Source organism: Ischnura elegans, chromosome 1 (assembly GCF_921293095.1).
Source record: "Ischnura elegans chromosome 1, ioIscEleg1.1, whole genome shotgun sequence".
Classification (NCBI taxonomy): domain Eukaryota; kingdom Metazoa; phylum Arthropoda; class Insecta; order Odonata; family Coenagrionidae; genus Ischnura; species Ischnura elegans.
In genome coordinates, this window is record NC_060246.1 from 82,327,462 (window position 1) to 82,339,702 (window position 12,241).

At 38.7% G+C, this 12,241-nt stretch overlaps 1 protein-coding gene across 7 annotated transcripts in view; it reads left to right on the forward strand.

The window, feature by feature from the left end:
• The window catches only part of LOC124164561, a 35,954-nt gene extending 25,805 nt beyond the window's left edge, over window positions 1-10,149 (forward strand). For 5 of the 7 annotated variants that reach the window (XM_046541962.1, XM_046541953.1, XM_046541937.1 and 2 more), the window contains one exon: window positions 5,954-10,149. In XM_046541962.1, the coding sequence (XP_046397918.1) occupies window positions 5,954-7,105 (1,152 nt within the window). In that variant the 3' untranslated portion in view covers window positions 7,106-10,149. The remainder of the gene's footprint in view (window positions 1-5,953) is intronic. The other 2 variants (XM_046541989.1, XM_046541981.1) reach the window with 2 other exon arrangements.
• Window positions 10,150-12,241: the final 2,092 nt, after the last annotated feature.

Genomic DNA, 12,241 nt, shown 5'->3' on the forward strand with positions numbered 1-12,241 from the left:
ACCGTCTTTTCTCCTTGCTTTATACTTACAACCCTATCTCTGTAGTCAATTTTAGCCTTCCACATATCTAAAGTGTCCGTACCCACAATGATTATTTTTATTAACCCCGGGATTACGGTAAAATTCAAGTCAACATAAATATCTCCGATTTTTATCGTGGTAAATATTTGTTTTTTAATTCTACTACTCTTCCGTCCAATGGCTCCCATTACTTGAACTCCTCTTACAGGTAACTCCATCACTTCCTTAAAATATGCTTTGTTTTCATCGTAAAACTCTTCACTTATACAGGTAATCTCCGATCCTGTGTCTATAAGTGCACCAATTTTCAACCCGTTAATTACTATCTCTATTTCCGGGCACTTGATTCCTGGACCCCCGTCTTCTTTCTCCTCCTTGAGTAATTCTTGTGGTGACTTTATTAGACTCCTAACTCTATTTTTCCTCTTCCTTTTCTCCTCTGTATTCGTATTCTCAATCGTCCCATCTTCTTCGGTCTTCGGTGCGTCGGGACATGGAATACAACGAGACCTATTTAGTTTTCCGACGCCGTCTTGCCTCCTTGGTTTAGTCCCTCACTGTTTTCCACCACTAGTGAGTTTATGGGGTGTCTTTGTCCCGATCTGAATCCTCTCGTAATGTCATCGTGGCCTTGCTGTCGGTCGTCTTGTCGCTCGTCCCTCTCATTTTCCCTCTCGAACCTTGGGTAATATCCTTGTGATTGATATGGTCTTCTCTCGTCCTGTCTCCTCGAAAACGGACGTCTCCCATATTGTTGAGGCTGCTGGTCAACCCATCTCGGTGTTCCTGCTTCCGGTCGCCGTTGGCTTCCGTGGTTTCTTTCCTCTTGCATTCTTTGGTTTTGATCAAACCATCTTCTTTGCCCCGTCGGTCCAGGATGTCTATCTTCTCCCGGGATCCTGTCGTATCTCGCCAGCAAAGCTAAGAATTGTTGTAGCGAGCTTACATTGTGGGATACCATCCCTACACTCACCTCCACACCGAAATGTTGCCTAAGCAGGTATACTAAGCTTTTGTCATCTATCGGTGGCCTCAACTCTTTTGCTACGCTGATTTTAGAGGTAGCGTATTCGACCCGTGTTTGCCTATCGTCATCCGGGTATTTTCCCGTTTCGAGGGCTCTCCTTACTTCTATCTGTCGCTCTTCCCCCCAGTATTGCTCCTGGAACATCGTCCGGAATGTTGCGAAGTCTCCGTATAAATGCTGCGTCGCGGCAAACCATTCTCCAGCCTTCCCGATCATCCCTTGTCTCACTACACGCAGTGCGTCATCTTCTGTCAAGCGGTACATTTCCCAATACTCTCTCAGCTCCTGAAGGTATCTCATGGGCCTTGCATTGTGTCTTCCATCGAATGAAGGGATCTTCATTTGCACCGCACCTACGGCTGTTGGTGCTAGGGTTAGCCGAGCGCAATCCTCCTTAACACGTCTTGTAATTTCCATTAATACGCCCTCGTCCAGATCAGTCACTTTTCTGATAGACTGCTGATTAAATTTCGTCACCATCCTCTTCTCTGTTTCCTCGATCTTCTCCTTAATTTCCTCAATCCCGGCCTTCATGTCCGCTTGGCTTGCCTCCAACTCTTCAAATTTTTCGCCAGTCTCACCCAATTTTGTCCCTACTTCAGCGATTACTTCATCCATCTGGTCGCGTATTTCCTCCATTCTCTTCTCTTGCTCGGCGATTCTCCCACCATATTCTCGCTGAAACGCCGTTAACCCTTCGTTGATGCTCTTCATTGTCTCCTCCAACTTTTTGTCTCTTTCTTCTTGTTTTCTATCTCGCCTCTCCAGTTCTGCCTTTAACTGACTATATTGCCTCTCCTGTTCTTCCTTCAACTGACTATCTCGCCTTTCCTGTTCTTCCTTCAGCTGTCTTAATAGCACCCGTAGGTCACTGTATCCTTGCTCCTCCGTTTCCATCTCAAACTCATGGGTCTCTATATCTATCCCTTCTTTTATCAAAAGCGGTTTTAAACGCTCCTGCAGCTCAAATTTCGCCCCTTGAATCGTCAATCCCCGATCCCTCAACAAACTTTGTAAATCCACCTTTTTCAGTTCGTAAAATTTTTTCATTCCCGCCATTTTGAATTCCCGCTCTCTACGACGCGACTCGTTCTTCAAGGCGTTCCGTGGTCTCGATCCTCTCGAGAAGTCGTGCCCTACACGTTGCGGCGCCAAAATGTAACGTTTTCTTTAATTTCCACTTCTATTACTTAACAAATGATTTTTTTTTAACACTTTATAAATAAATCTTTTCAATTTAAAACTCGTGAGCATAAACAACATCAACAAGCCGCCATGACTATTATATTCCCATTTGTACTACCCGTACTGCCACTCACTGAACCGCTGCCATGGACTGCACCAGTGGGGATCTTGGGTTCTGCCGTATCCCTTTTCCTCCGGTCTCTTTCTCTCTCGTATGCGTCTGCTTTTGGTCTGCGTCCTCTTCTTCTTTCTGCCGATCCTGAATTCTTCCGTATTTCTTCCTCCGGTCTCTCAATACACCAGTACTTTAATTTATCTCCCAATCTCTTACACAACACGTCTATCTCTTCCTACTCTCCATACACGACTCCCCCCTTTTCCTTCACAACAATCCCCCGTCCCTCACTACTATTGTCAGTTTTAAATTACATAAAAACAATATGGTGGCTTGTTTATGTTATGTTACATTGGGTTAAGAGTTACTTTTTAGGCATTCATTAATGCAGGGCTTTAGTAATGCATTGACTCATGGCATGTAAAATCTTGGAAAAAAATAATAACTAGTAAAATTGGTGTTGTTGGAATGATAACTTAGCCTTCTTTCGTAAAAATTTATGGCAAGGTACAGTGTAGCCCTAATTATGTTACTTAATAGGGTAGTTTCCTATTTCTTTTTTATTGCCCAAATCGAAAGATTATTACTCCTGGAGTATGTATTTCACGCTTATAGATTTTTAAATAACCATATCTGTTATACGCTATTAAATGAAAAGTGAACATTTTCGAGCAGGCGAAAACACAACGGCTAAGTATGAATACTGGGCAAAGCCCGTGTGATGTCATTCTGTTGTGCTAGCATGTGAGGCCACCTTGGTGCGAGGCTTTGATTGCCAATATGATGCAGGCAGCTAGCAGGTTGCATTGCACCCTGCTAGCAGGTAGCGCTTAGCTTAAGTAAGGATTATTAACTCCTCAAGCGCGGGGGGCATTTAATTAAATCCCATCCCAGCGGCCGGATGAGATTTAAATGACTTCACCTTTTTGGCATACTATCATTCAATAATTTATATCTTTCATAATATACGATCAGTATCGTTGAAAATTTTTGTAAACTTGCGTAATATAATGCGCTACTATATAATAATTTTTCAAGCGATTTGAAAAAATATTTATTGTTTTATATATCTCCTTTTATGAACTAATGAAAAAATTTTCAATTTTGAAAGATTTTTATTTGGTTTCGAATAAGCTACGAGATCTAACATTCCATGCATTTAAAAAATACAATTACATGATGTAATTTAGTTATTTGGGGTTGAAAATTTCATTACAGATTGGATACTTTCGATAGGATTACCCGTTTCGCCTACTTGAAAATTTACCACTCCGCCCACTTGACTTTGTTCCATTATTACCGTATCATTTCATATAGGTAATCACGTGCTAATGTTTCAAACTAGCTACCTGCTAGTGGAATTTGTATGGAGTATCCCTTCAACAACTCCCTAACGGTTGAAGGAATATTCACATATAGACGATGAAGTTATTTAGGAGACTATTAAATGACGGCCATGTCCAAACAGTTCGTATGATGTTGGATATTTCAAAAATATTACCTCGTCCAATGACACGCGAAATGATAATTGAAATTTTTATACGTGTTTTTCCTATGAACAACATATGAATTTAGGACTGCCGCATTCAATAGTCTCCTAAATAACTTCATCGTCTATGTGTGAATATTCAAATGATTTACCATAGAAAATCTGCTTTGTGTGACATGATTTGAAGCAATCCAAACATAATCCCACTGCACATTTTTCACACCAGTACACGCAGTCTCTTCATTTCCCATATTAAGCACAAACTGCACACCTCTTTTGAGACTTTGATTTCTTCCCAGCTGCAGGAATTGTCTTCAGGTTATGTATTTCTTTGAGTCTTGATACTAAATTGTGTATTGAATGACGGCCATGTCCAAACAGTTCGTATGACGTTGGATATTTCAAAAATATTACCTCGACTAATGACACGCGAAATGATAATTGAAATTTTTATACATGTTTTTCCTATAACAACATATGAATTTAGGACTGTCGCATTCAATAGTCTCCTAAATAACTTCATACACCACTTGTAATGGCTTTTTCTTTCCATTAGGTACGAATGCAATACCAGGTCCTTGAAATTCACCCCACCAATGAATTTACTATAACCTAACACACAAACAGACTTCCGAGTCTCTTTTTTGCCTTTCAATACTATTCCCATTTGGTAGGATCCCCAATTATAAAAAAATTCCACACAGGAAGTACACCCGATGAGAATTTCAACACACTGCCTGAAAGCACACCACACAGCATGAATGACTCTAGTGGACTGAAGCTCGTGGTTTAGAAGCTCCCTCAAGAGACGAGAAAATATCTCGAAGGGGCCCTGGTATACGCTGACTGTTTAGATGGAATCTTATCTTCGTTGATCACTGTCCAGAAAAAATAAATAAAAAAAATAAATGCAGAGCGAAGCACATGCCCTTTGCTTAGGACGCTAAGGACTAACGAGGCGGACGAAACACACTTGGGGCTCGAGGTGACGACAAACAAGGAGAAGACGGAGAGAAGGCATTGAGCTTAGAAGATACCATATCTCAAGCTAAAGTAGCTTACCCTTGTTGACGTCTCTCAAGCAGAATAGGCGGAAGTTTTCATGATAGAATGGTTGAAGAAAGGTGTTGAGTTTTTGGACCGAAGTCGTCAACGGTTTAAAACGAAATATTATCGAAGCATTTAAAAAAATCTTGAAGGCATAAAGCCGCTATGAATATTTTATTGGAGAGGAAAAACATTTCTTCAAAAGATAGGGTAATTAGTTTTAATTTAACATACAATATCTGGCGGAGAAAAAATATTATATACAGTAGGTCAGGAAGCGTACTTGGTACGCATGACGGCGGCATACGAAATTTAAAGGGCGCGTACTGGGTACGCATGACGGCGTTGAGGGGTTAATACCCTATCAAACGAAGGAAACTTTCCAGCTGTAGGCAATTTTATTAGGTGATTATTAAGAAATGTTTCCCTGAGCCCTGTGCTACATGCATGCATTAGTAATCTCAGACAATGTAAAACTCCTGACTACTCATATAGAATCTAGGTCCCTGTGACGTCACGTGGAGCGGCATCGCATGGGTGCCAATCTGGCCTTTTTCAGATGAGGTTAAAATTGACCATTAACATTCGTCTAAACTGGGGTTTCTGAAACCAAATAATTTGTATATTATTAATACACTAATGGTGGGTAACGAATTGCAATCAATGCCTTTGGTTTTCTTTGATGAAGGAAACTACCCTATAAACCATTTGTTGGATTATCTGCAAATGACATCCTTAGCCAATCTCCCCAAGAAGTATTCAGCTCTTCCTTTTCAACTCTCGTATATTTCCCGTTTCATACTTTCCCCTACTTAAAAAAAAATTGTTCTTTAATGGGTTAGGTGCAAAAAATTCAGAGTAATTGCAGAAAATGATTATTGATTGCCTACCTCTCCTGATTTTCCCTTTAGGCTAACCTAACCCTGGTTAATCAAATCCTGGCTTTATTATTAACTTGTTTCATTTTTAGTAATTTAGGAGATATATATTTCACAGAGAGGTGTTTTTGCTAATATTTAAGCATTGTTTAATAATTTGAAAACATCTAACGTCTTATTGTCTTTTCCAGGTTTATCAGTGGAAGCTACTTAACCATGTTGCTCGAGGCCATAATCTTACTTTGAAACCAGCACATTTATCATATAAATGTACTGTTTGTACTGCCACCTTTGGTATGTACAAGCAATTTGAAAATCATGTCTACTCAGCTCATAGTGTTGGTCCAAAGCGTGGTATTGGTGAGAAAAAGCCTGGTTTGCCAGTATCAAACATGAGTCCTAGCCAACAACCAGCAACAACTGCATCATCCTCTGGTTCCCATCGATCATCTCAATCCTCACAGCATGCAGATAGTCTTCTCAAGCCTCTAAAAATTAATGATGAGATCACGATCATCCCACAGCCCCCATCAGCATCTGTTGGCCAGCTTCTGGTTCCTGGGCCATGTCCAGGTAAGCCAGGTATAATAGTCCGCCCTAATCAGCCACACAAACTTAACCAGAAGTATGTGTGCCAGACTTGTGATACTCGATTTGATGGAGCTGCGTATGGCCATATAGTGAACCATTACAAACGAAAGCACCTTCAAGATAGTAAAGTGAAGCTTCCTAAAGCTGACCAGTGCTCTAAATGCAAAAGCAGTAGTCACTCCACTGAGGAATGTCCTGGCAGTGGTGAAGGTAGTGGTGGCAATGGGGGTGGCGGTGCCCCAACTGGAGTGGATGTAATTGAATTGTCTGATGATGAGGTGGTAATTGCTGGTCAGGGCCGGCATGAGATTACCATAACGAAGGTGCCCCCATCAGCCTCAGCTGCTGCTTCTTCCTCCACCGACCCCAATACATCTAAGCGGTTAAGGAAGCGTACTCAGCAAAATGTGCAGGTGATTGAAATAGAGGAATCCCCTGCTAAGGGCAACAAGCCTGGTTCTAGTAGTGCTAAGGACCCCATTGGATCTCTGGGATCTTCCCTTTCAGGAACCAATATCTTCAAGGCATCATCAGGGTCACCAGCCGCCGGTGCCTCCCAATCTGCGGCAGAGAATGGGGATGATGCCCTCACTGCTGTAAAGGAAAGATTGAGACGGCGTAGGAGCCTGGAGATCAGCCAAGTGGATTCTGGGAGAGGGAGTGATGCAGCTGGTGGTGATCCTTTAGCAGGCACTGATGCTGTACCACCTCCCACGAAGATGACTCGGTGGGATGGGGACTCTTTGGTTTGAGGAATGGTGCATTGAATATACGTGATTGGAGAAAGGTGATGTCATTATTATTGTGTTTCATGTCGGTGTCAACGTCAACGTTTGCAGTTGAGCTGTAGTTAACAATTTTGAAACCATAGACCATCGTGTAATTATTCTGTGTGTCTTTCGTACTATGAGAACTACTGAGCAGGACAGGCAGTGAAGAAATGTTTGTGTGTACACATCATTTTCCATTTATTTATGAAGGGTTATTTGTGGAATAAACTTTCCATTAGTCTTAGTGTAACAACAGCTGACATTTGTTTAATGAGCAAGTGAAGCTTCATTAGACTAATTTTTACTTTTTTTAATGCAGTATTCCATTGTAATTATGGTTGAAGCTTGTGGGACACTTCTTTTCATTGACTGCTCTGTGAATGTGGATGCAGACATAATGGTGATACAGAGGTGTACTTCTATTACTTCCCTCCTGCGACTGAAAAGTCTTGTGGTGGAAGTTGAACTTTGGAAACAATTGGTGCCTCTAGATAAGTTTTGTGGTGATGGTGCACTTCTAGGTGTTTTTCCTCATTCAAAGGAGCTGGAGAAATAAATATGACAGTCAAAAGAATTAGCTTGAACTGGTCTTTCTGGAAAAGTTCACCAGTTTGTCGTATACTACATGGGCACCGATTGGGTCTGGGATGTAAGAAATGGTCTTCATCCAATAATGTAGTATGTGGTAAGGTTAGTTGATTTTCTGGTATTTGAGTGTGTGCACAGGAGTAGAATGAAAGTGTGATTGTGTGTGTGTGATGTTTATATAATTAAGGTCAACAAGGGAAGAAATTTAGACAGCCTGCACATGAGTAACTTTACACCTAACTTCATTCTTCTGTCAACAGCAACAATTCATTACTCCCTGTAGATTATTATAGATCCTCGTGGTGTAGGATCTCAAGTAGCCTGGTTTCCTTGCAATATTGTATAATATTCACATAAGAGTTTTGGATATTTTATTACAGATTTGTTTATGTTAGCATCGTTTACTTTCACTTTTGAGGTGTGGTGGAGCATTATTTAAAGTTATACTTAATTATAGAGAATTATTTTAGTATTTTTTTAAAAGAGAAATGTCATTCCTCATTGGATGAGTGAAGTTATCAGTGCGGCCATTTATTTGGGAACCAGGCTAAGCATGTAACTGCATTGCAATAGTACTTGAAACTGTGCTCATCATGATTTGGATTATGTGTATTTTTGTAAAATTGTATTTGTTGATAGATTCCATAATCCGAGATGTGGTGGGAATGCAAGAATGAATGATGTTTGTGGTACATTTGCAAGATTACAGTTTCCATACATTGTTATGTAGTGGTATGTGCTTTCAAATCTTATACAAGGGAATTGTGTGCCTATTGTGTACCTCTTATGCTTTTCCTGACTGCTCATGCAGAGCATCTAAAAAGTTATTATAAAAATGAAATAGTCTGTGTAGATAGTTATCTTTTGTGGTAGAATAAGTTTATGCATATTTAATCTACTATTTGTATGTCAACAGACATAAAATTACAGCTCGAAATAAAATATTCATAAAAATTACATTTTTCGTAAATTAGGAGCCTGTTTTAATTCATCATCATTCTATCTTTCTTCAATTTGGTGGATGGCATTTTGAAATCGTCATTGGAACACTATTGTGATTTCTGTAAAATAATTTTTTGGCTGACATTGGTTTAAACTTTTTTAGAGTTCATCTACGGCCTCAGCACCTTATGATCATACAGCACAAGAGAATTCCTTTACTTTTCAGTTCTTAAAACCTTACAGAATCAGTGATTTCACTGGAACTAGTTCACTAGCAGTGGAAAGTATACCATCTCTGACATAAAATAATTGATTCATTGTGAATTATGTAGTATTGTTAGTAAATCTGCACTTAAGGTCTTACTGTATGGCCTGCCTTGTATCTAAAGTTGAAAGTGTTGATTGCTAATTTTGAATTTTTTTAATTTTCATATTTTGGAAAGCAGAGAAGTTGTTGAGTATGTACTTATGTGCAATTTATCTTCTCTTTATACATTAATTTTTATTTGTACATACATATTTGTTGAGGATAATTTAGAAACAATTGCTAATGGAAGCATGGTAATGAAGACGTAGTCTTCCTGCAACAATGAATTTGGAAAAATTTATTTTTGATTCCAGGGTTTCTGAACTATACATATTTTATATTCTCATTGTTTACATTCTGTGCAGATAAAGGTAAAATATAGGTGGAATTAATATTGAAAAATACCATGAAAGATCTCTTAAAGAGTAATTTTTCATTTAGTATGAATGTTAGGGTCATTTTTTTTTGTTTTGAGTGTTGATTGAGTTTCAATGCTGTTCAAATTTTTAGGCATGATATAAATGATTTCATGATACAAGTTCTGGATTGGATGCATACCAGAAAAAAAATCTCTAAACCAAGATCAGGGTATATGAGGAGAGACTTAGAAATAGATTTTCTAACTTGAACTGTCTTAAAACACCATCTACATATTATTTTCAAAGGTTAAGATGACAAAACATCTTACGATGGCTTCATGCCTTATAATTTTCTTCAATCCTTTTTGATGCATCCTGTATACCATTAAGTCTTGCCATGTTAATAAATTACTCTTTCATGAGTGAGGATATTTAAATGATTGCAGCGACAGTTTGATCTATATGGAAATGGCACCAGCAAATTAGCTTCTTGGGTATGTAACACTTACATGTATCAGTAACTATAGTTTGCATCATGAAATGTAATTGGCTTTGTTTCAGAATATATAGGAAAAAATTAAGGATGAATATGAAATAGCCTTTATTTATTAACATGTAAATTATTTCCTATTCAAAAATGATAATCATGTAATTCTATATAATATGTTGTTTTATGATTTACTACTCTACCTTACATCCATGAGTGTTGATTTCAGGTATGTAAATGAGAAGTGGCTATATGTGTGTGAATTACCTCCAATTTTCAAGGATTCCTTGTAAAAAAAGGAGCAAATAAAATTGTTTTTTAGGCCAGTTTGGTCCTTAAGTAACATTGCTGAGTTAATGATAATCCCTTCATAAATTGGTTATTACCATATGGGTAAATAATGGGTTGCTGTCACCTCTATATTTATTATTGAAAATCTGATTGCTTCTCTGAAAAGTTATTTTGCCACGCAGGTATAGTCTCCATAAACAGATCCTCCCACCACTTAGTGTTGACTTTTTTCCTCTATTTTTGGGTGTAACAAATAGCACATATGTGCAGGTCGTAACATTTAAATGACACTTTCCAGTTCCCTTGTCTCATCCTTTCTCAGGGAAAGTGCTTGTATCCTTAACAAATAAAATTATGTTTACATGACAGCTACGTTACCAACTTTAATGCTCTCACAAGGTTTATATTCTAACTTGTATGGTAATTAAAATTTTTACCTGGCTTTTACCCAGAGAATATTTCATTTATTCTCCTGGAAGCACTAATTCCACCCTTGAATTCATTCATTTGTCAGATTGAATGTATATTTTGCCAATGGTGCAAAGGTTTTTGAAATTTTTATGAGATATTATTGTTTTAAAAAATTTACACATTGCACATTATTCTAATAGGAATGTGAGGTTACTGATTTTCTGTCGAAGAAACCTTTTTCCATTCAGAGCTTGCTCACTTTCTTTTTGAGCAACTGCTGTCAGGAAGGCAATCGATTGAAATTCTATAGTTACTTCTGTCATTAGTGTGCGACTCTGTTTGCTGGCAAAAATTGCTGTATACAATATTCTATTTGGCTCATGTTATACCTAATTAATGAGTGGTTTTTTCATATATGTCCTCATTTATTTATGCTGAATTATCATACGATAAATTAATAGACTATGTTGGTTAGGTAAGACAGTATTTACTCTAGAAAATCACACAGGTGTTGAAACCAGTCTAGGTGTGCCTAATAGGATGTGTGGAAGAGGCAAAGTGATCAGCTTATTTAATTAACCTGGAGCAAATTCCACAAAGTCAGCTCTCATACAATTGAAGTTTGTGGTAATTAAATTTTGAAATTGTTAAATCACTAAATTGTTTTCAATTTAACCAGTGGTGTTATGTATGTACAGGGTCCAATATGGAAGTAATGTGCATGATTTTATTATGACTAATATCCATCGCAGTGGGGTGAAATGAGTCTGGAAATGTGGTTAGGAGTTTGCCCTGCCAATGCTGCCGGTCACCAGTTGTCTTCAAGTAGTCCGAATGAAAAGACATGCCTCAGCGTGAAGTGTGTTTTACTACTTAGTAATTTGGACTTAAAAGGGCGGTGTGGACTTTGCACTGTCAAGAATTGTTTGAGTTGATTTAAAATGGGCGAGAACTCTGTTGTAACTGGAGGCGAATCCTGGATGTTCGAGTACAATCCAGAATCGAAAAGACAGAGCTGCGAGTGCCACACAAAATCATCCCCAGCCCCAAGAACTTGTGAATGAGATAGTCTCGCATCTAAATGATGCTTATTGCCTTTTATGACATCCAACAAATCATCCCTTTTGAGTTTGTATTGCAGGGAGAATTGTCATCATAGCCTTTCACCAGTAGGTGCTCTAGAGATAAAACTCTGTGGTGCACCAAGTTGCGTACATGAGGAATAACATCAAAGACATGGTCAAGCTCCACCATGGCAATGCCCACATCCACACAGCTTTCATCATTACCAATTTCCTGACCTGTAGTAATACCCAGAACAACGCACTGGTGGTCCCCCAGCCCCCTCACAGTCCTGACTTGGGTCTGTGCGACTATTTTTCCCTGATTGAAAAGAATTTGTATCTGTCTGTCTGTGTAAAACTTCCAAAAGCATGTTACGATTCTCCTAAGAGACCTAATGTCAAGAAGTTTCAGGGTGCCATCCAAGGATGGCAGACACAATGCAAGTGCATTGATGCTGGGTGAGAGTATTTTGAAGAATCTTAAGCATTTGTCCTGGTAGGACCAATAAATATATCTTTCCTAGAAAATGCGCATTACTTTTATAATGGACCCCTTATGTATGAAAATTGACGTGGTGGATGATTATTCTCTCATTTCAGAACACACTGTCAAAATTCCAATCCAAGCTTTCAAAAACCTCATCTAATTCCACAAACAGAGGGAATGTT